At 32.9% G+C, this 25,654-nt stretch overlaps 1 protein-coding gene and 1 long non-coding RNA gene across 2 annotated transcripts in view; one reads left to right on the forward strand and one right to left on the reverse strand.

Annotated features, from left to right (window-relative positions):
* The window catches only part of LOC141453914 (uncharacterized), a 212,410-nt gene that overhangs the window by 16,165 nt on the left and 170,591 nt on the right, over window positions 1-25,654 (forward strand). The gene's annotated exons all lie outside the window — the stretch shown is intronic.
* The window catches only part of LOC141453912 (homeobox protein engrailed-2b-like), a 38,928-nt gene continuing 33,304 nt past the window's right edge, over window positions 20,031-25,654 (reverse strand). The window contains exon 3 of the mRNA XM_074127540.1: window positions 20,031-21,062. Coding sequence (XP_073983641.1) covers window positions 20,831-21,062 — 232 coding nt within the window. The 3' untranslated portion in view covers window positions 20,031-20,830. The remainder of the gene's footprint in view (window positions 21,063-25,654) is intronic.

Consider the following 25,654-nt stretch of genomic DNA (forward strand, 5'->3'; position numbering starts at 1 on the left):
GGAGACATAGCATGAAGTGTCCAACAATGGAGTGAAAAATTTTGGACATCCTGTTCAGAAGTTGGGGAGTAGTTGGGTTTCTTCAGATGATTAATAATACCTAATTAGGTGCGCAAGACTGGATATCCAATAGCAGTTGGATTATTACGCCATAGTTAAATGTTTGTTTGGAATCAACTAACTAACTGGGTAATTATAGTTATTACGCATTTAGTGGTTTTCATCGTGTACAAAAGGAGTTTCTGGTTACATGTGAGGATTAGTTGTAATGGTTTTTAGAGGATGTGGTTAATCTTAAAGCTAACCGGAAGGACGCAGAGTGGAGGGTTTAACAAGTGGTTTCCAGCGTGGTAGTTTACAATAACAGTGAGAGTGTCGGAATGATGTGTATTCTGAAAGGCAGAGGGGGGTAGCTTTGCTTGATCATGTGTGAAGAAGCTCGGAATGGATGCTGCGTGAGAGGAGTTACCGTGGCAACAGGCAATCTCCGTACAAGACTAACTGCTCTCTCTCTTCTGCTGTTTGAAATGAATGGATGATAAGTGTCAGTGTATGGCAAAGTCCTGCAGAGGTTTATTGTTTAGTTTGCTGGGTCGGAAGGACCTTCCCCTGTTCCAGAAAGTGGAGAGGAAGATTTTTCTTCTAGAAAAGGAGGGGTCCAGGGATGCTGACAGTTTGGCGGAAGTTTTCCCAATTTTTTTGTTTTGAATTAGATCCTAATTTACTCATTCTTCCATCCCAGAGGACGCAAACGTGGTCTATATAGGCCCCAACAAAAGTATTTAACAAAAGTAGGGGTCGATCTGAGCCAGGAGGTCGAAGGAAAAAAACAATTTCGGACCCCATATTGCGAGAACCTTGCAAAGAAACACCAGGCACACTCCCATCTCATTTAATTAAGAAGCAATACTGTAGTTACTTTACTTATTTGTAATTACTTATTAAAGTAAAGTAATCGCCTATTTTTTCAGGCGGGGCTTAACGTCTAACTACCAACCAATTAGGTGTCGTGGACGGAGGCGACTAGGAAACATACTTTACTGCAAATTTCTCATATTAACCATTAAAGGTTTAGACCGGGGATTGTAGCCTAGTTGCGCAATACATCTTAGCTTTACGGGTCTAGCCTATAACCCAGTGGTTCTTAACCGGTGTTCCGCGAATATGGTCCAAGTGTTCCGCGAATATGGTCCAAGTGTTCCGAGAAATTTCAATTTTAAATTTATTGAAATTTAGAAACTTAGGAAAGATACGAAAACAAAAAATTGTTCCTTTTTTTTTTAATTTGAATTTAATTTTAAGTTCTTGCTAAATACCGAATTTCAAATTATTTAATGTTAGTGTTCCGCGAGAAAAATATATACATATAATTGTGTTCCGCGTCTATGAAAAGGTTAAGAACCACTGAATAAAGGGTTGAAAATTTTTTGGGTCATGAAATTCTGTAAAATTATGGCCGTTCTATATCTCCCACTGTGAACCACGTATTCGTATGAAATTTTGTTCTCTTGTACACTTTGTTTTTGTCAATTATAAACTATAGTTATTTTGTGCACAGATCTATAAATGTAGAAGATATAAAAGGTTAAAAATTTTTTGGGTCATGAAATTCTGTAAAATTATGGCCGTTCTATATCTCCCACTGTGAACCACGTATTCGTATGAAATTTTGTTCTCTTGTACACTTTGTTTTTGTCAATTATAAACTATAGTTATTTTGTGCACAGATCTATAAATGTAGAAGATATAAAAGGTTAAAAATTTTTTGGGTCATGAAATTCTGTAAAATTATGGCCGTTCTATATCTCCCACTGTGAACCACGTATTCGTATGAAATTTTGTTCTCTTGTACACTTTGTTTTTGTCAATTATAAACTATAGTTATTTTGTGCACAGATCTATAAATGCAGAAGATATAAAAGGTTGAAAATTTTTTGGGTCATGAAATTCTGTAAAATTATGGCCGTTCTATATCTCCCACTGTGAACCACGTATTCGTATGAAATTTTGTTCTCTTGTACACTTTGTTTTTGTCAATTATAAACTATAGTTATTTTGTGCACAGATCTATAAATGTAGAAGATATAAAAGGTTGAAAATTTTTTGGGTCATGAAATTCTGTAAAATTATGGCCGTTCTATATCTCCCACTGTGGACCACGTATTCGTATGAAATTTTGTTCTCTTGTACACTTTGTTTTTGTCAATTATAAACTATAATTATTTTGTGCACAGATCTATAAATGTAGAAGATATAAAAGGATGAAAATTTTTTGGGTCATGAAATTGTGTAAAATTATGGCCGTTCTATATCTCCCACTGTGAACCGCGTATTTTTATGAAATTTTGTATTCTTGTACACTTTGTTTTTCTCAATTATAAACTATAGTTATTTTGTGCATAGATCTATAAATGTAGTATATATAAAGGGTTGAAAATTTTTTGGGTCATGAAATTCTGTAAAATTATGGACGTTCTATATCTCCCCCTGAGAACCACTTATTGGTATGGAATTTTGTTCTCTTGTATACTTTGTTTTTCTCAATTATAAACTATAGTTATTTTGTGCACAGATCTATAAATGTAGAAGATATAATGGGTTGAAAATTTTTTGGGTCACGAAATTCTGTAAAATTATGGCCGTTCTATATCTCCCACTGTGAACCACGTATTCGTATGAAATTTTGTTCTCTTGTACACTTTGTTTTTGTCAGTTATAAACTATAGTTATTTTGTGCACAGATCTAGAAATGTAGAAGATATAAATGGTTGAAAATTTTTTGGGTCATGAAATTCTGTAAAATTATGGCCGTTCTATATCTCCCACTGTGAACCACGTATTCGTATGAAATTTTGTTCTCTTGTACACTTTGTTTTTGTCAATTATAAACTATAGTTATTTTGTGCACAGATCTATAAATGTAGAAGATATAAAAGGTTGAAAATTTTTTGGGTCATGAAATTCTGTAAAATTATGGCCGTTCTATATCTCCCACTGTGAACCGCGTATATGTATGAAATTTTGTATTCTTGTACACTTTGTTTTTCTGAATTATAAACTATAGTTATTTTGTGCAATGATCTATAAATGTAGAAGATATAAAAGGATGGAAATTTTTTGGGTCATGAAATTCTGTAAAATTATGGCCGTTTTATATCTCCCACGGTGAACCACGGATTCGTATGAAATTTTGTTCTCTTGTACACTATGTTTTTGTCAATTATAAACTATAGTTATTTTGTGCACAGATCTATAAATGTAGAAGATATAAAGGGTAGAAAATTTTTTGGGTCATGAAATTCTGTAAAATTATAGCCGTTCTAATTCTCCCACTGTGAACCACGTATTGATAGAGAATTTTTTTCTCTTATACACTTTGTTTTTCTCAATTATAAACTATAGTTATTTTGTGCAAAGATCTATAAATGTAGTAGATATAAAGGGTTGAGAATTTTTTGGGTCATGAAATTCTGTAAAATTATGGCCGTTCTATATCTCCCACTGTGATCCACGTATTCGTATGAAATTGTGTTCTCTTGTACACTTTGTTTTTGTCAATTATAAACTATAGTTATTTTGAGCACTGATCTATAAATGTAGAAGATATAAAGGGTTGAAAATTTTTTGGGTCATGAAATTCTGTAAAATTATGGCCGTTCTATATCTCCCACTGTGAACCACGTATTCGTATGAAATTTTGTACTCTTGTACACTTTGTTTTTGTCAATTATAAACTATAGTTATTTTGTGCACAGATCTATAAATGTAGAAGATATAAAAGGTTGAAAATTTTTTGGGTCATGAAATTCTGTAAAATTATGGCCGTTCTATATCTCCCACTGTGAACCACGTATTCGTATGAAATTTTGTACTCTTGTACACTTTGTTTTTGTCAATTATAAACTATAGTTATTTTGTGCACAGATCTATAAATGTAGAAGATATAAAAGGTTGAAAATTTTTTGGGTCATGAAATTCTGTAAAATTATGGCCGTTCTATATCTCCCACTGTGAACCACGTATTCGTATGAAATTTTGTTCTCTTGTACACTTGGTTTTTGTCAATTATAAACTATAGTTATTTTGTGCACAGATCTATAAATGTGAAGATATAAAAGGTTGAAAATTTGTTGGGTCATGAAATTCTGTAAAATTATGGCCGTTCTATATCTCCCACTGTGAACCGCGTATTTGTATGAAATTTTGTATTCTTGTACACTTTGTTTTTCTCAATTATAAACTATAGTTATTTTGTGCAAAGATCTATAAATGTAGTAGATATAAAGGGTTGAAAATGTTTTGGGTCATGAAATTCTGTAAAATTATGGCCGTTCTATATCACCCACTGTGAACCACGTATTCGTATGAAATTTTTTTCTCTTGTACACTTTGTTTTTGTCAATTATAAACTATAGTTATTTTGTGCACTGATCTATAAATGTAAAAGATATAAAGGGTTGAAAATTTTTTTGGTCATGAAATTCTGTAAAATTATGGCCGTTCTATATCTCCCACTGTGAACCTCGTATTCGTATGAAATTTTGTTCTCTTGTAAACTTTGTTTTTGTCAATTATAAACTATAGTTATTTTGTGCACAGATCTATAAATGTAGAAGATATAAAAGGTTGAAAATTTTTTGGGTCATGAAATTCTGTAAAATTATGGCCGTTCTATATCTCCCACTGTGAACCACGTATTCGTATGAAATTTTGTTCTCTTGTACACTTTGTTTTTGTCAATTATAAACTATAGTTATTTTGTGCACAGATCTATAAATGTAGAAGATATAAAAGGTTGTAAATTTTTTGGGTCATGAAATTCTGTAAAATTATGGCCGTTCTATATCTCCCACTGTGAACCGCGTATTTTTATGAAATTTTGTATTCTTGTACACTTTGTTTTTCTCAATTATAAACTATAGTTATTTTGTGCATAGATCTATAAATGTAGTACATATAAAGGGTTGAAAATTTTTTGGGTCATGAAATTCTGTAAAATTATGGCCGTTCTATATCTCCCACTGTGAACCACGTATTCGTATGAAATTTTGTTCTCTTGTACACTTTGTTTTTGTCAATTATAAACTATAGTTATTTTGTGCACAGATCTATAAATGCAGAAGATATAAAAGGTTGAAAATTTTTTGGGTCATGAAATTCTGTAAAATTATGGCCGTTCTATATCTCCCACTGTGAACCACGTATTCGTATGAAATTTTGTTCTCTTGTACACTTTGTTTTTGTCAATTATAAACTATAGTTATTTTGTGCACAGATCTATAAATGTAGAAGATATAAAAGGTTGAAAATTTTTTGGGTCATGAAATTCTGTAAAATTATGGCCGTTCTATATCTCCCACTGTGGACCACGTATTCGTATGAAATTTTGTTCTCTTGTACACTTTGTTTTTGTCAATTATAAACTATAATTATTTTGTGCACAGATCTATAAATGTAGAAGATATAAAAGGATGAAAATTTTTTGGGTCATGAAATTGTGTAAAATTATGGCCGTTCTATATCTCCCACTGTGAACCGCGTATTTTTATGAAATTTTGTATTCTTGTACACTTTGTTTTTCTCAATTATAAACTATAGTTATTTTGTGCATAGATCTATAAATGTAGTATATATAAAGGGTTGAAAATTTTTTGGGTCATGAAATTCTGTAAAATTATGGACGTTCTATATCTCCCCCTGAGAACCACTTATTGGTATGGAATTTTGTTCTCTTGTATACTTTGTTTTTCTCAATTATAAACTATAGTTATTTTGTGCACAGATCTATAAATGTAGAAGATATAAAAGGTTGAAAATTTTTTGGGTCATGAAATTCTGTAAAATTATGGCCGTTTTATATCTCCCACGGTGAACCACGGATTCGTATGAAATTTTATTTTTTTATACACTTTGTTTTTGTCAATTATAAACTATAGTTATTTTGTGCACAGATCTATAAATGTAGAAGATATAAATGGTTGAAAATTTTTTGGGTCATGAAATTCTGTAAAATTATGGCCGTTCTATATCTCCCACTGTGAACCACGTATTCGTATGAAATTTTGTTCTCTTGTACACTTGGTTTTTGTCAATTATAAACTATAGTTATTTTGTGCACAGATCTATAAATGTAGAAGATATAAAAGGTTGAAAATTTGTTGGGTCATGAAATTCTGTAAAATTATGGCCGTTCTATATCTCCCACTGTGAACCGCGTATTTGTATGAAATTTTGTATTCTTGTACACTTTGTTTTTCTCAATTATAAACTATAGTTATTTTGTGCAAAGATCTATAAATGTAGTAGATATAAAGGGTTGAAAATGTTTTGGGTCATGAAATTCTGTAAAATTATGGCCGTTCTATATCACCCACTGTGAACCACGTATTCGTATGAAATTTTTTTCTCTTGTACACTTTGTTTTTGTCAATTATAAACTATAGTTATTTTGTGCACTGATCTATAAATGTAGAAGATATAAAGGGTTGAAAATTTTTTGGGTCATGAAATTCTGTAAAATTATGGCCGTTCTATATCTCCTACAGTGATCCACGTATTCGTATGAAATTTTGTTCTCTTGTACACTTTGTTTTTGTCAATTATAAACTATAGTTATTTTGTGCACAGATCTATAAATGTATAAGATATAAAAGGTTGAAAATTTTTTGGGTCATGAAATTCTGTAAAATTATGGCCGTTCTAAATCTCCCACTGTGAACCACGTATTGATATGGAATTTTTTTCTCTTGTACACTTTGTTTTTCTCAATTATAAACTATAGTTATTTTGTGCACAAATCTATAAATGTAGAAGATATAAAGGGTTGAAAATTTTTTGGGTCATGAAATTCTGTAAGCTTATGGTCTTTCTATATCTCCCACTATGAACCACGTATTCGTATGAAATTTTGTTCTCTTGTTCACTTTGTTTTTCTCAATTATAAACTATAGTTATTTTGAGCACTGATCTATAAATGTAGTAGATATAAAGGGTTGAAAATTTTTTGAGTCATGAAATTCTTTAAAATTATGGCCGTTCTATATCTCCCCCTGTGAACCACTTATTGGTATGGAATTTGGTTCTGTTGTACACTTTGTTTTTCTCAATTAGAAACTATAGTTATTTTGTGCACAGATCTATAAATGTAGAAGATATAAAGCAGTGGTTCTTAACTGGTGTTTCGCGAAATGGTACAAGTGTTCCGTGAAATTTCAATTTTAAATGTATTGAAATTTAGAAACTTAGGAAAGATACGAAAACAAAAAATTGTTCCTTTTTTTTAATTTGAATTTAATTTTAAGTTCTTGCTAAATGCCGAATTTCAAATTATTTAATGTTAGTGTTCCGCGAGAAAAATATATACATATAATTGTGTTCCGCGTCTATGAAAAGGTTAAGAACCACGGCTCTAACCGGTCGGCTATCGTGGCGACTAGTAAACATACTTTACTGCAAATTTCTCATATTAACCATTAAAGGTATAGACCAGGGGAATATAGCCTAGTACCGCAGTACATCTTAGCTTTGCGGGTCTCGCCTCTAACTTCTCGGCTACCGTGGCGCCTTATAATTACTTATTATTTAATTTAATATTAAGGTATTTAAATTTTTAACATTAAGATATTTTCCATAAAACTATTTGTTACACAATGTAAAAATTACTTTAACAAAATGTTTAAAATCATAAAATAAATTGTACAAACACAGTACCCTAATAGTTTTATTTTTAATTAACTGAAAATTAATTTTATTGGGGGGGGGGTTCGATGGAGATTTCGAAAAAAATATCTAGGGGGGTCCATGATTAAAAACGTTTGGCGCCCCCCTGATCTATTCTATCAGATTCACACACTTCAAGTGATTTTTGCTAATATTTATTTCCGGTGGAGGTTTTTCGCCCCTTAACTTAGAAAAAAAAAAAAAAAAAAATCGCTTGATCTATCTCTTGCCTTCTCTTACCCTATTAGAATGGGAAGTTACTGTTATCGTTTCCGTTTTTGAGATTCACGGAGCGCGTAGCAAGTTTCCTCCTCCCCTCCTTCTTCAAATTTTGCTGTTTGTGCGCTTGTTATGTTTGTACGTAACGAGCGGAACTTATATTGGCTAAAAATTCACAGGAAGTTGGAATTCGATGCCGCGTATTGGTCACTACTATAAGGTTTTTTTTTTGGTATAGATCAGCCACTACTACTTTTTCCAAATCCTTTCCCCTCCCCCCCGGTTGCCATTTTCTTGGAAAAGTGCACCATTTTTCTTTCAACTTAGAAAGTGATGGAAGAAAAACTAAGTAAACAGGAAATGAGTCAAACTTCCCCCCCCCCCCCCAAAATACGCGAAAAAATGAATCACTTTCCACAAATTCACAAACGTAAACATTTATTCTTAAAAACCTAATAATTTCATAAATATCTTTAATTAAATCATAAAAAACCATAAATTATTATTGACCAGCCACACAATAAATCAGAATGAGTGTTAGCGATCTAGGAACCAATAAAAAAAAAGCTTACGAAAGGTTAAAGTAAATTTTTAGCCAATAAATTCGGAAAGAAACTATTGTTTTCAAATCATAAAAAAAGAATCATATATAAAAATATATTTATTAACGATCTTGATAAGTCGACAAAGTTAATAATTAAAATTTCTTTGTACGAGTATCTTAACTTCTAAACGGAAACGTTTCGATCTTAAAAGCGTTAGTCATTCGAAAACAATAATAATAAAAAAAAAATAACCTTAAAAGTTTGACTGTGCCTCCTAGATTTATACATCAAAAAAGTTACAATATAGGCATATACAGTTTTTTTTTAACATTTTGACTAATGTACGTATATACAAACGGACGTATACACACACACTTCAATAATGAACAACTAAAATATATTACCTCCATTCAAAATGTTTAAAGGTTTACAAAATTGTTATAACTGAAAAGCTGTATATAATTTATTGGGTGGAAGCTTGTTAAAACATTTTTTATTCTAATTTATTTATTTATTTATGTATTTCATTAGGTTCCCACACGGCCTTAAAATACATTATGTATCTGATCAAAAATTTTTTTTGTTTCTTTTATGTACAACTTTCTCCCACTACTCACTAAGAAAGTGATTATTTACGTTTTTTTTTTTTTTTTTTTTTTTTTACGTGCTAACTGGGAAATATCCGCTTTGCGAACAATACGAAAAAGTTTTGTCTGTCTTCCTGTGGAGTGCGTGATGAGTAAAATTTAACAAAATAATGTTGTGAAAAGTTTAAATTTGATATCCGGTATTGGTAACTACGGTAAGATTTGGTGTGTGGGGTGGGGGGTGGTGGTAACCAGTAAACAGGAAGTACCAATATACTGAACCAATATTTCCGGTATTTTAAAAATTTTTGTTAGTGAACAACTTCAGTGATATATTTTTTTTTTTTTTAAAAAAGATACATTTTTTACTTAAGTAGTACTACAACTTCTCTTTGAAAATGTTAATTTTGATTAAGGACCCTTTTGGGCGACATTCGTGTTGGGGATTCTCTGGAAATAGTCCCTTTTTTTAGGGAAATATTTGAGAATATCAACTATTAAATTAAAAAAAAAAAAAAAAAATCTGTAATTAATGACATTTGAGTGGCAACACTGTTGAAGGGTGAGTGTGAGGGGGGATGATAGTTTTGCAAGTGACGCTTTTTATGTTAGGTTATGCAGTATGTTAGCATTTATGTTCTAAATTTTTGTTCATGTGTTAAGTGAATAAATCAAACTTTTGTGTTTAATTCAACCATTACCAAATTTAAAGAAAATTGACTAACCAAGGAAGTTCTCTTTAGATTTTACTGAGAATAAGTCTAATATTGAAGTCAACTAAATTATTTGGCACAAATTTGTAAAAATTTTGAAGAAAAAATTAAATTACGATGTGTAGGTAAATTTAAATGTATGACATTTGAGTGGCAACACTGTTGAAGGGTGAATGTGAGAGGGGATGATAGTTTGGCGTGGTAAGAGTGGGGGTAGCAAGAGACGCTTTTTATTTACGATGTGTAGGTAAATTTAAATGTATGAAATTTGAGTGGCAACACTGCTGAGGGTGAGTGTGAGAGGGGATGATAGTTTTGGCGTGGTAAGAGTGAGGGTAGCAAGTGACGCTTTTTGTTTACGATGTGTAGGTAAATTTAAATGTATGACATTTGAGTGGCAACACTGCTGAGGGTGAGTGTGAGAGGGGATGATAGTTTTGGCGTGGTAAGAGTGAGGGTAGCAAGTGACGCTTTTTGTTTACGATGTGTAGGTAAATTTAAATGTATGACATTTGAGTGGCAACACTGTTGAAGGGTGAGTGTGAGAGGGGATGATAGTTTTGCAAGTGACGCTTTTTATGTTAGGTTATGCAGTATGTTAGCATTTATGTTCTAAATTTATGTTCATGTGTTAAGTGAATAAATCAAACTTTTGTGTTTAATTAAACCATTAGGAAAAGTATTCAATCTATAATTTTTGTTTTTGTTTTTTCTCTCATTTTTTACAGATGTGTCTTTTCCTGTTTAAACTAGACTTTCCACAAATACGCACAATGAAGACGTACAAACATACACGAACCATTTTATATACTCAAATGACCTCAAAACATGTACGATACTTCCGGTGGGAATGGGAAAATCCACAACGGAAGTTCTATGCAACATTTCCTTTCTTAAAGTGTTTAATGGAATAAAAAATAAAACATCGCAGACTTACGTTAACAGCGTAATTCACGCACCGCTGTAATGAGGCATGGTGCGTTAAACAATAGACACCCACTTTTTGGAACCTTTTGCTGCGTGCTTTGAGACCAAAACTGAACAAAGCCCCAATATAATTTTTTTTCTTTTTTTGAACCGCAAAATGTATTCCAAAATAGAGCTCCAAAGCTCTAGTTTTTATTGTGAAAATAAACGTAAATAAACATGTCTAACTTACGAAAAGTGAGAACAAACTTTTTGTATAACTAATACGGGAGAAAAAGCACGTGTTTACGCATAAAATCTACTTTGTTCCCCTACGTAGAACAATGGCAGAGTTGCAGTTTATTGTGCTTTTTGTCTGGTAGAGGGCGGTAAATATATAACTAGGACAATACAAAGTTTAAAAGTTAAACTGTCCCATTTCCGTTTTTTCTTTTTACTTTTTCTTCCCGCTCTTTACAAATTTTGTTGAATGAAAAACCCAGAACCAAGGTACAGTGCATGGACCTGAAAGCTATCTTGGAAACGTGACACGTAGACTGAAACGTCGAAAGCTGATGAAACGATGTACTGTACTCTCTCCAGACTAATAGACGGGGAAACCACTCACAAACTACAGACAAACATACATAGCCACCTATATCTTACCTCAAATGATCTTCCGTGGAGCTAGCGGTTCATCAAATTAATTTAGCACAATTTCACTAGAGTTCTGAACACGTTAATGAAACAGACTCTTATTGGGACTCCATTCTCAAGTGTCTTCTTCTTTCCACACGATAATCTTTTACATATTTGTACACACCCAAACAAGGGAGGGTCTTGCTTTTGGCCCTACAGACCAGAACGACTTTTCATGACGAAAACAATAGAACTAAAAAAGAAAAGCAGCGCATTTTTTTTTACAAAGGACAGAGATTTTTCTTCCAAGTCAGTCCATTTTCGCTTCCTCTGACATCACTTAAGCAAAATATTTCTATTTATTGAATGGAATTCAAAAGTTCAAACCATTATATCTCTTTATCCAATTAGCAGATTTAAACGAAATCTGTACCAAACTGTAGAGAACAGTTAGTTTTATAACTAGTATAATCGGCATCTTTCTCTTTATAGTAGTAAGAGAGATGTAGAAGGTTACATTTTTGATGTATTCGGTGACAGTTTTGGAATTTTTTCAAATTTCAAATGGTAATATCTCTTTACGTACTGCTCTGATTTGAATGAATTTATTACTGAATAGTAGAGAATACATAGCTCTATATCTGGCATAAATAGCATTGTTCTAGTTCCAATAGTTATTTTGTTATAGAATGTTATATTTTAGGGCTTTTCGAATTCGTTCAAAACTTCAAACCTTTAGGGTGAAGGGACCAGTAATTGACTGGGCACCAGTAATTGACATACCAGAAATAAACTGGTATTATAAGGGATATGAGCCGTTTTTAGTGGTGATTCTTTCAATTTCGTTATTGAGAAGCCTTTGGGCAGCAGTTCCAGAAAAATATTAATTATTGCAAGTTTCTTTGGTATCAGTGGAAGGTTATTTGTGTTAAAAGTTCAAAATCAAGGAAAAAACAAGCCGTTGCTAAGGAGGATTGATAAGAAAATAATTTTTCTTTTTTCTTATTTTTCGTTTATTTGTTCATATATTCGTGTGGTTATCAATGTTCTGTTATAATTAGTATCACTTGTAGCTTTAATTTATGTAGTTTTTTTTTTAATTATAAGAAGCATTGAGGATTAAAATGGGGCTGTCAATCACTGGTCCTTGAAACGGCAATCTGCCCAGTAATTGACATGTATGTCAATTACTAGTCCTACAGCTTTTTTGTTTGAGACCAGTGATTGACTTCCAGGGAAAATGATAAGATAGGTTGGTAAATTTTATTATAATTAAAAATTCAATACATTGTAAAATAAAATCATTGATAAAAATCGGTAACATAAAATAAATAGTAAAACTTCCAACAAAATATGTTTAAATTAATGAATTAGCAAATGTACGCCTTATTTCAAGAGGGCATGCAGAATGATTATTCTGTACAGAACAACAATGTATGAACAACAAACTGGAATAGTCGAGATCGCCGAACAGTTTCACGAGGCCAACGTGACTGATAAAAACGACGCCCACTTATCGGAGTTTGAAAATCTCTCATTCTCCCTCAGTTTTGGGTCCTTGCCACATGCCAAAGAAGAAAGGGAGGAAATGGCTGAACCATAGAATTCCATCAAATAAAACGGCCAGGGGAAAAATGAAGCTCCCTCTAGAGAAGTACCAGGTGCAAAATTAAACATAAGTGGAGAAGTTGGTGACTTAGTGATGTTACACATTTCTTACTTTTTAATCTAGTTTTTTTTTCATTGATGTTTCATTTATTTATTACTGTTGTAAGTGCGAATGCTTACAACCTGAGGCGGGACGCAATGAACGTGCACAGTGTATTTATACATGAGCCCAAGAGGTAACTCAGTAATAATAAACAACCAAATACTGTTTAGATGCAGAAAATAAGAATGAATTACATTCAGATAGTTTGGTTTCGAAGCAAATGACACTGGCAGCACAGATTGTGGAAAATATTAGCGAAGCGCTCCAAAAGAAGGGAAGCGTAGGAGAAATTTTGTTCACTAGAAAGCACCAACAACTCGAACCCAAGGACGCGTAGATGCCATCAGTAGCAACGTTATAGGCGGAATGGATAAAACAAGGATGTGACCACATAGTCTAATCGGAAGTAGAGAGTTTGGTAAAGTGAGAACCAAAAAAAAAATTCCCAAAAAGAGGTTTAAGTAACAAAATATTTAGCGGAAACTTGAAAGGATAAGAGAGCGGAAGAGTTGAGAGAAAGAGATAAAAGTGAGCCGACAGACATTGTGTACGATCTAACAAGTATGTTAGCTAATATCTCCTTGGTACTATTGAAAGTAAGGGCTGTTATTCAAATTACCCGTCTTGGCTTGGGGACTTAATTAAAACTGTCCAGTAGGACAGTTGTGTAAGGGTTGGTCGTCAAAAACTGTATAAAATAGCGTAATGTTGAAAAATATTAGATTATTTAGGTTTGCCTATTTAAAAACTGATTGTAATTAATTATGAATAAGACCGATTTTTGTTATAAACCCAATTGAAAAAGTGATTTAGGTGATTTAAGTGATTTATTTAGATTTAAAAGTGATTTTGAATGCATATCTTGTGTCGTTTCATGAATATATTTCTATGTCAATTACTGGTCCCACCCCATGTCAAACACTGGTTCCACCGAAAATTCGGTATGTCAATTACTGGGTCATTGACATACTTCCAAAAAAAATCATTTTAGGTTGACATAAAGATCGAATTTACTGCTTTTAAAATATTAATAAAATAAAATACATCCTACTGGAGCGGTACAATTTTACAACCTACACCTGGAGCCAAAATAACGGAAGTTATTCTACCTTAAACTCGAATTTTTTCTTAAGCAGTCAATTACTGGTCCCTTCACCCTATATCTTTTTGTACTAGTTAGTTGTCTAACTAGTATAATCGGCATCTTTCTGTTTATAATAGTAAGAGAGACATAAAAGGTTATATGTTTGATGTATTCGGTGAAAGTTTTCGAATCTTTCGAATTTCAAACGTTGTCTTTATGTTCTGTTCTAATTTCAGTTATCCGTTTGGCTGTCCTCTCAGTAATTGTTGTTTGCTTTGTTTTTGCCCAAATGCTTTAGCGTTTTCAGAAACATTTCTGACAAAGACAACTTGTATAACTTTATAACTTGTATAAATACTGGAAATCTCTAGTAGAGTCTAGGGCAACTCCCATTAAAAGGGACCATTTTTGTGAATTGAGACAATCTTGGTGACAAGTAGCGGTTTTTGGCTAGGCTATTCAAAAGTGAAGACACTTATTATTATAGATATTTAGTTTGGGAGAGCATAATAAAGGTAAAAGCATCGCCAGGGGGTCCTGGGGGAACACCCATCGTAATACGCAAACCTCAGTCTGTGTGGGGCCGTTTTCAAACTATTGTGTGCCCCGAAAACTGCCAACAATGCCACTGTTCGCTTTAGGATTGGGGTACTTTGTACCATATTCACATAAGGGTCCATACTTACTACGTCATTATTTCCTCCGTTTCCACCCTTGTTTTTGAGGTCATATTAATCTTATTATTATTTGTATTATTATTTTGCTTGCATTTCCGTTCTTTGCTAGACGTGGAAGCTTTAGCTTCTGTTTCACTTTTCTCTAGCTGGTGTTTTGGGTCAGAACCGAATTCATTTTTTTTTTCTCTCTGAATTTTTCCAAACAATTAATGTTTTAATCGATTGGTCGATTGATCGATCTAATCTTTATCGATCAATCGATCGATCGGTCAAGTCCCTTTTCACTCAATTGATTTTATTTATTTATTTTAATAAGTGTAATTATTTAATTTCAAATTTAAAGAAAAATTAGTTTTCGGAAGTGTAACTTTAATAAAATTGGTATGAGGAAGTGACGTAGTCGTGTTATATTTAAGAAGTTCAGTTTTTACCGGAAACATTATTCATTTTGGGGTGTTTTGATCGACATCTTCTTCTTCTTCCTCTTCTTCTTGGTTGTTACTTGAAGACCTTGAGGCCTCCTCAACCACTTGGTCTTGGACTGCTTCCGCTCCTTGGACTGCCTATCTGCATTATCTCATATCTTAGGCCCCTTTTCCAGGTCATCCAGTCCAACGTAAACTCCTCGTCTTTTACTTCTGCCACCCAGATGGCCGGGTTGTTTCCTATCTTTAAACTTCCTGCTTCCTCTTATCCTTATGTTTCCTGTATTTGAGGTCCAAGTAACCGACGTTTCACTTCCATGGATTTCTGGATGCACGTTGTCAAAAAAAAAAAAAACATGGCTGATTCGATACCAACATTCCAGAAGTTTTACGTACATTGGTTTCTCACAAATATGTAAACAATGTTTCCATATATAGTAAACTACGCACATAAACACAAACCCAACTTACCGTATTCATTAACATAATAAAGAAGCATCTGCGCATGACTACGAGACATAATAAATATTGGCCTTCTTACCTTTAGAGCCATGTAAATAAATCTATGTATTAGACGATGTAAATATTTCCGTATGTAAGTGCGTATCTACATGGACAGTTTTGAAATTCATCTGTTTTTTTAAATTTTGTTTTCAATTTCTACCTTGCTTTGTTCAGTCGTACGTTTCCGCCATTTATTTGTTCTGTTATCGCATTTTTTAAACTCTCTATCCGCCCCTTCTCGTCTTGTCAATCTGACAATAGGTTTTTTGTTTTGTTTTTAATAAATGTAGGTATTGTGCGCATGCGTAATACGTAGTGGTTGCCTCTATTAGCTTCTACTTTTCAAACCTCTATTGTTCCTCACTTTAATGTTAACTTCTCTAATTTATTACTTATTCTTTACTTCGTCTGTAATTTATTATCATACTACTTAGCAATTATTTTCCTTCACTTTGTTTGCTTACCACTGCGGGTACTTTGGTCTTAAATACAAAGAAAAAGAAGAAAAAAAAGTAATATATATATTTAAAATTAGTCTCAGAGTTTGTCTGTATGTACAGCGTAACTCAAAAGCGGAAATATCGTAGATAGTACAAATTTTATATTTGGTTTAGGCTTCATCATCAGATCTGACAATAAACATTTAGTCTAAATTAGCCAAGCGGCGAAAGTAATGCCACCGAAGTGCTAAGTAACTATACGGAAATGACACTAGAGGAAATCCTACTGTCAACCCTAGCCAGCAGAAGTTACGATCTAGGTGTTTCTCTCAGTGAATCTTTGGAAAAGTAGGAAATGTATTGATTAAAAATGGTGTTGTAATTGTGCTCTAAAATCAAAGTTGCTGTGGGAAATGTTTCATATAAAAAATTATAGATTTGCATATAAAGTAAAAGTAAAGTAATTGCCTATTTTTTCAGGCGGGTTTTGCGTTTAACTACCTATTAGGTGCCGTAGACGGAGGCGCCTAGCAAACAAACTTTACTATAATAAATTTCTCATATTAATTTAACATATAGACCGGGGAATATAACCTAGTACTGCAATACATCTTAGCTTTGCGGGTCTAGCCTCTAACCGCTAGGCTATCGTGGCGACTAGCAAACATACTTTACTGCAAATTTCTCATATTAACTAACCATTGAAGGTACAGACCGGGGAATATAGCCTAGTACCGCAATACATCTTAGCTTTGCGGGTCTAGCTGCTAACCGCTCAGCTACCGTGGCGACTAGCAAACATACTTTACAGCAAATTTCCCATATTAACCATTAAAGGTATAAACCGTGGAATATAGCCTAGTACCGCAATACATCTTAGCTTTGCGGGTCTAGCATCTAACCGTTCGGCTAACGTGGCGCCTAATAAATTTGCATGCATGCAGTTAATATGCAGTTGTAAAGAAAATAATTGGAACTGTTTTTCCAGTCCCCGTCATCCCTCTAAAGAGGCATCCAACTTTCTGAGGTTTTCCCGAATTCCTATTTCGATGACAGATCAATTTGTGAAACCTTCACTTTTTTCGTACAAACAAGGAATTTTGAAAAAGTTTTACTTCCTGTGAAAACAAATTGACTTATCGTGTAAAAACTAGCGCGTCATTTCCTGTCTACTATTCTCAAGATTCTAACTCACCAAATTTTCTTAAATCTCCAGACATTTAAGTCATATTTTTTTTCCAGTAATTTCTCTAACGAGCGTAAGTAGAAAGTAATAAATGCAGAATTATCCCTTTAAAAGTTTTTTAATAAAAGAATTGTTAAACAAAAGAAATTAATAAATTGTGGTTAATTAAAAAATGAATAAATTAGAGGTAATTGAATACGAGAAGCGATGAATTAATAAATAGTATTAATTGATATAATAGGGTAATAATAGTTAGCATGGAGGAGCGGCTAATTGGACGGTAACAATTGGTCCGCCAGTCCGTTCGTGTCTCCAGTTATGTTTTAAATAAATTCATCAGCTGTACAATTGGAAAAATTCTCTATTAAGTAATGATCGCTAAATATTAAAGCGGAAATGATTTTCGTAAGTTGTAGGATGTCAAATATGCTGTGACGTAATTTCCGTTTAATTTGATGAAAATGTAAAAAAGAATAAGTTTTTTAGAATTTTTTTTACATGAATAGAGAATTTCGAAGTTCTGTTGTATTAACAGATATCTTCCATCGAGAAGACCTGACAGAAACTTGTAACTTTTGAGATGAATCTAGTAATTAAATATTTACCCCTAAAACTATTTCCGCTCAAAAGTATAATTGGCCCAAGAATTTCACCGCTATCTGTGAATCTTTACATGATACTTTTTCTTTAAAAGTAAGTAGTAGTAAGTAAAGTAATTGCCTGTTTATTCAGGCGGGCTTTACGTCCAACTATCACAAATTAGGTGTCCTGGACGGAGGCGACTAGCAAACATACTTTACTGCAAATTTCTCATATTAACCATTAAAGGTATAGACTGGGGAATATAGCCTAGTACCGCAATGCATCATAGCTTTGCGGGTCTAGCCTCTAACCGCTCCGGCTATCGTGGCGTACTAGCAAACATACTTTACTGCAAATTTCTCATATTAACCATTAAAGGTATAGACCGGGGGAATATAGCCTAGTACCGCAATACATCTTAGCTTTGCGGGTCTAGCCTCTAACCGCTCCGGCTATCGTGGCGACTAGCAAACATACTTTACTGCAAATTTCTCACATTAACCATTAAAGGTATAGACCGGGGGAATATAGCCTAGTACCGCAATACATCTTAGCTTTGCGGGTCTAGCCTCTAACCGCTCCGGCTATCGTGGCGGCGCATTTCTTTCTCTGTAAATGCATTGAAAAGGTAATGAAAAACAATAAAAAATTTTTAATAACCAGGCATAATTATATATTTTATTATATATAATTTTAAAATACTTTGCGGTTTGTTCATTTCAATTTTTTTTTTTTTCAATTCTTTTTAAATCAAATTAAATTTCATTTCCATCGAAATGTAACAAAAAAAAATTCTTTCTTTATTTTGTATAAATACCTGTAAATATAATTATTGCAATTACATCGTGTACTTTTTTTTTTTTAATAAATTTTAAATTTACAGAAATTACATTTGAGGCAAAAAAAGAATGCATCATCCGGCGGAAATCATTAAATTGTTTTCAAAAACAAACAAACATAAATATATTTATTTACTTAAAAATAACAAAAAAAAAAAATCATTTAATAAAAAATAAAGAACTAATATATAGTATTTACATTCATGTAAATAAAAACATTTATTTTTATTTACTTTATAATTTTTAAAATAACTTTATTTATTTATTTTTCTTTCCATCATTATTTACAAACATGACTAGTTTTATTGTATCTGTATAACCTAGATACAGAGGTAAATAAATTATTTACAAAATTTTTTGTTTTGTTTACGTGTAAAATTTTTCTGCCTCTTTCTCGTAAAAAGCACTGAAATATATATATATTTTTATATATTTATATATATAAAAGAAATGCCTATTAATTTTAATTATCTCTTCTTTTTAGTTTTACAATTATTTACATTATAGTTATTACAATTGTCTATCTAAGTAGGAAACACAATTATATTACTTCTAAAATATTATTCTAGAAATTTCTATTATTTATTTTTATGTATTTTATAAAGCTATGAACACAATTAAATAACAGTAGCTTTATTTACAAAAAAAGAATAAACAAAAAGTTCTATTCAATTAAAAAATTAATAAATAATTAATTTTTTAATTCAATTTCTAACTTTTTTTTAAAAAAAGTACCAATTTGAGGTACTCTAATTAGTTCAGAGTACTTTTGAGAATATTATTTTAGCCCTTAAGTATGCAAGGCTAAAAGCCTTGAGCTCTCTCTTTTAATATTTCTGCGTAGGGTTTTTCTTTTTTTCTTTTTAAACAAATAAATAATTATTACGTTTTTCTGTAATGACAGTAAAAAAAAGGGAAATGCGTTTTTCTTTCAAATTTCTACGAAAAAAATAAATATTTTGAGATAAAAAAAAAAAAAAAATGGTTTCAAAGGGAGGGGGAGTCGTTACAAAATATTTTTGGGGGAATAATACCCCCCTCCCCGCTTTTAGTGGAATGAATCGATTCACCGGAAATACGTGATTATAAAGGAATATACTTTTTTTTGGGGAGGGGGCGATCAGTTTAGAAGGCGTTCACTGCGCACAAACTGATTAACTTCATTTTTTTTTTTTTTTTTGGAAATACTCGTATATTAAATTTAAGTGAACACAAAACACTTGGTTCTCCGGTCATAGCTTTTGATATTTTGTAATAAATTTACACCAAATATTTCGAGTACGAAGAATATTAAATGAGTTTGAACTTGGAGGAAGTCGTGTGAGTTGTTCACGCTCAGAATTTTTTTTTTAATTCTTTACTAGATGGCGTCATCACTAGAGGGGTGTTGCGTTTTTTTTTTTTTTTTTTAATTATTTTACGAATAATTGGAATAAAACAAACAAAAAAACAAGTGGTTACAAAAAAAAATGAGAAATTTTAGTTTTTTGTAATTTTTTATAAAATTTTGTAACCATTTTTTTTTTTTTTTTGTAAATATTTGAAATTCGCCGCATTTGCTCCCATTTAAGTTCAAATATGAACATCTAATTAATTATTTTTCATTTATTTGCATTTTTCTTAGAGGAAGTCGTGTGAGTTGTTCGCGCTCAGATTTTTTTTTGGAAATTCTTATTTGCATAAGTGTATGACGTCGTCAGCATTAACGGAACTACATATGTTTCGATAGATTTGAAGAGGGGTGTTGCGTTTTTTTGAATTATTTTAGGAATAATTAAAAAAAAAAAATTAAAAACAAAAAGACAAGTGGTTACAAAAAAAAATGAAAGATTTTAGTTTTTTGTAATTTTTTATACAATTTTGTAACATTTTTTTTTTTTTTGTAAATATTTGAAATCCACCGCATTTACCCCCATTTAAGTACAAATATGAACATCTCATTTTTTTTAAATTAATCATTTTTTTTTATTTATTTGCATTCCCCCCCCCCAATTTTTTGTTTGATTTTGTTTTATACACATTTTTTAATTATTTTTTTTATTGTTAATTCTATCTTATGACGAACCAGCACCATTCATTGTGAGATTCTCATCACATTCTTCGTCAGACATTGGTACCGTCGAATGATTGTAGAGTCCTTGGGCCATCAACTGTAAGGCCAGAGGGTTCCTGGAGCCGCTAGCCTTCTTTATCTTGGCGCGTTTATTCTGAAACCAGATCTTGATCTGTGCTTCGTTCAGTCCAAGCTCTGAAGCTAGCGCTTGACGACGTCTTTCAGTCAGATACCTGCAACAATTGGAAAGCAAAAAAAAAAGGATGCTGGGTTATTGTTTCTTTTTCTATTTATATTTATACCCTAAACGGGTCCCAACCCCCAATCCCCAGATTGAAAGGAGAAGATCACTTGTCCCAGCCTAGGATTACTTCAAAGATAACATCTTCCCATTCAATTAATATCATCCAGGGCAGCGTTCCTTCTTAATACTGGGGAGCCCACTCAAAGAGCAGGAAATCACTTTGGGGACGCGCAGCTTTTAGTAGAAATATCTTTTTGAACTACGAACAAGTCTCAAAATTATAAAAAAAATACCTAATTGCCTCGTTAGGACATAAAATAAACAGGAAATAGTGGAAATAAACTAAAGAAATTATAAAAAAAAATTAACTGTTACAAAATTGTAAGGGGGCGGATCAGTTTATTATGAACTAGAAGGGGAAATTTTTCTTTAAAAAAAAGGGAAATTTGGTTTTAGCCAACCCACATACAAAACTCTAGCTCATCATCACACACAACTATAACACTTACACTTTACTTAAAGAAAATAAGTTGCAGAAATGCCACAGCCTGTGGTGTCCACTTTACCGAGTGAATTTTTCACTTCCTCTGGACGTGGTTTTAGAATAAACTTCCTGTCGCGAACTTTATGAAAATTGTACAATACGTATATGAAGAGCTAACTTTTCTTTCAATAACTCTTCAAGGAAAAACCGTTTTTGGGTCAATTGTGGGAAACACGGTGAAAACGTGCGGTTTTTGACGAAACTGTGTTAAGTATTCTGGAATTCGGTGCATAACGGAAGTGTTATTCCTTAAATCTAAAGGAAGAAGAGAAGATGTGCGCGTGTGCATTTTATCCAGAGCTTTAAGCTACGGTTGTCGTGCGTGTGTATGTTTTATCCAGAGCTTTTAAACTACGGTTGTCGTGCGCATACGTGTTTTATCCAGAGCTTTTAAACTACGGTTGTCGTGCGCGTTTATATGTTTTATCCAGGGCTTTAAGCTACGGTTGTCGTGCGCGTTTATATGTTTTATCCAAAGCTTTAAGCTACGGTTATCGTGCGAGTTTATATGTTTTATTCAGGGAATTAAGCTACGGTTGTCGTGCGCATGCGTGTTTTTATCCAGAGCTTTAAAGCTACTGTTACAAAAAAATTTTAACAGCCACGATATCTGACCGGAAGTGTAATACAACGAAATCCACGCACTCATTGCTAAAGAAAAGTCAGTCTTCCTTGGGAGATTCCACCATTCAAAAAACATATTCTTCAGGAACAGGAAGAAGTCTAAGGAAGAGAGAGCTATCTCCAGAAGGCTGAAGAAAGAGAGTGGGAGTAAGAGAAAGAAAGAAAGAGAGCGAGAAAGCAGATCTGTGGTCATTCTGGTAGACCGCAAAGTAGTGAAGGTGAAGTTGGACGGTAAGCAGTGACTTTGGACAAGTAAACATTGCTCCCCTCTCATCTCGTAGACAACCACAGCCTCTAATATCCGGTATATACTGTATTTGAAATGAGCTGCTGCAAGACCACCCTGGAAGATCTTGTCCTACCACTACTTATAGATTTAGTAGTAACTATATACATACATATATACATAGATTTTCTTAAAACCACTAGCATTTTTTTTTAAAAACCATCTCTTATTACACTATAAAAACCAAAAGTATTCATTACCTAATTAGAAAATAATAAAATGCCTTATAATTAGGTAACTATAATTATTTATGGAATCTCTTCTAATGCCCAGATCAGCGAAGCAATAAAAAATTGTGTGTGTTAACTCTTTCTAATTAATGGGCAAATTTGAAGCATTTATTTTTTTAAAAGAAGTACCATTTTGAATTAAAAGAAAAATAAGTATCTTTTTTAACATCTACTTTTCTACATAATTACCATTAATATTAAAGCACTTATTGAATCGTACAACCAGCTTTTGAATCCCAAACTCTTCATAGAAGTCTACCACCTGGTTTGACAATCACTGCTTCTGGACCGTTTTGACCTCATCATCGCAATCATTGTAGTCGTGATGCTGACTACCCAGATGAATCTTTAAATGCAGGCAAATATGGAGGGGAGACAGTCTGTCGAGACTAGGTCGGGACTGTACTGTATAAAGGCGGAACCTCAGTCAACATTTCTGGTACCCCAGCGTGTGAACCCAACCTTTTTCTTTTTTGGATAATTTAAGGCGTTCGGGCACGTTTTTCCTAAAGAAAACTGGAGAAACCCTTATATTTTGATAACGGATGAAATGACGTTTAAAACTTGTTAAGCGTGTTTGACGTGTTTGACACGTCAAACCAAATCTTTCTTAAGGTGCGTTCGACGTGGTATACTCGTTTTGAAAAATATCAAAATTGCTATTAACTACAAAAAAAAAAAACTCAAGAATAAACAATAAACACTAAGAATATTAAAGGGAAGGGATTAGCTATGCGGTTAGCGTGCTGGACTCACACGCGGAGGTTCCGGGTTAGAAAAACCAGCTGCTGACCCTTAGATTTTCTCTTCCTAGGGAGCTTCTTACAGCTCACTGTCTCAGTGTTGTCTGTAACGAGAGAACACTGTCCGGAGGCCAGCAGTGCACTGAAAAACTCTCCGGGCGCCAATAACCTGAGATGTTGAAGCGCCTTAAATCATTAAAAATAAAAAATAAATAAAAAAATAAGAATATTATTTGGAGGAGATGTTTCCTTTATCTTAACCAATAGAACTGCCAAGTATTTTATACAGAGTCAGCCAAATGATAAGTGGTTGGTACATGTTTGGTCTCCGCATTAGAGATTGGGGAATTACGCGCACAAATAGAAGCTCTCAACCCTTGTGCAATGCCCGTTTTTACCTCTTAGATTCAGACCTCACAGTACGAGCATGATTTCATTTTGAGCACAGAATTCAAAGCTCTTTTCTTCTTTGTAAAAGCTCTTGCGTCTCTAGTTAACTAGGCGGCAATGCATACGTGAAGACGGTGCAAGATTTTTGAAAGAGCACAGAATGCTCTGGTAATCTCAAGCCCCTCCAGAGATTGCAGAAAAAGTCGCTTGGCAGTGACTATTATGACGTTGTCAAAACTTTTGGTTGTTTTGCCCTGACTGCGTTCGACACGTGTACACCACGTCATTGTCTGATTGTAATTCCGCACACTGTGGGTTTTTCTTTTTATAAAAAACTAAATTCCACGCTTAACTGGGTTAAGCATCTCGTTTTTCTTTACCATTAATATTAAAGCACTTATCGTATCGTACAACCCAGCTTTTGAATCCCATATCTCCTCATAGAAGTCTACCACCTGATTTGATAACCACTGCTTCTGGACCGTCTTGACCTCATCATCACAAACTTCGTCGTCGACGTCGTGGCGCTGGACTACCCAGTCTTTTTTCCTCGTCAACTTTGTGCACCAAATCTCGAGTAATGACTACAGGTCACCCAATTCTTAAGTATAATGTGGCAGAAACTGAAGTAGAAAGCAAAATTCTAATACTCCAAACTAATGAAATGATTCAACCTCTGATGATTTTTTAAAACACGAAACCGGACGGAGACCCAACAATATTTCCAACTTCCTTTTTACGATCTTTATTACAGGAAGTAATAAAACAAACCAAATAAAGCATGAAGTCAATTTAAAAAAAAGCGATAATTTTATAAATTTGGACTAAAAAAAATCATAATAATCAAATAAATCAAGCAATCACACTTAATTTTCGATTAAGATAAAATCGATATTATTTTAAAATCCAATTATCTGATTCAGAAATGAAATATATATGATTAAAAAGTGAAGGTTATATTCGTGTCAGGTTTTTTTTTAAAATAAATAAATTACAACCAAAATACATCACTGCCTCCTTGATAATGAACATATTAGGATTATTATAACAGTCGTAAAGTTTATTTTTTTTATTTTTTTTTCTCGTTAGCTTTAATAAAAGTAAAATAAATGAAATTAAAATTTAAAAATAGAAATAAATAATAGTCTATTTAGTTAATAACTTAAATATAATTTTGTGAAGGATGTGTTGATTATACAGACTTGATAGTAAAGCCCCCATTTTGACGCGTGTAAAAATACAATTAATTTACATAATTAGGAGTGGTAGTTGTAGTAAAGTGTGGCTAGGTAGCACCACAAGTCTCAATTATATTTTCGTATTTCTTTTTTATAACTTTTAAGCTATAAAATTCAGTATATTCAGTATAGGGCCCCCTCTCACAGGCGGGGCAAAAAAAACATGAATTTTATTTTCGTTTAACCGTACATAAAAATCACTGCAAGTCACGCGAACGCATCAATTAAAAGGAGTCTTTATGACTTAGTAGCTTTTCCTGTAATCCTTACACTCCATAATAAGGAAGAATTGCGATCGTGGAAAGGGGGGTGGAAAGAAACGTTTTTGTACCGGAAATGAATGTATTGAAGGGCTTCCATGTTTCACAAATAAAATCATGTGAGAGGAAATCTTAAAATACGGAAAATTCTATTCGGAAACAGAGGGAGCACTTCCGGTCGGGCACGATTTTCATCTGATTTTTGGATATTCAATCGCACAATTGATTTTTCCATTGTACAGAAGGGCAAGCCTGTACGGAAATGG

The sequence above is a fragment of the Rhodnius prolixus genome, unplaced genomic scaffold, assembly GCF_049639745.1.
Source record: "Rhodnius prolixus isolate KJV_2025 unplaced genomic scaffold, Rpr scaffold_9, whole genome shotgun sequence".
NCBI lineage: Eukaryota > Metazoa > Arthropoda > Insecta > Hemiptera > Reduviidae > Rhodnius > Rhodnius prolixus.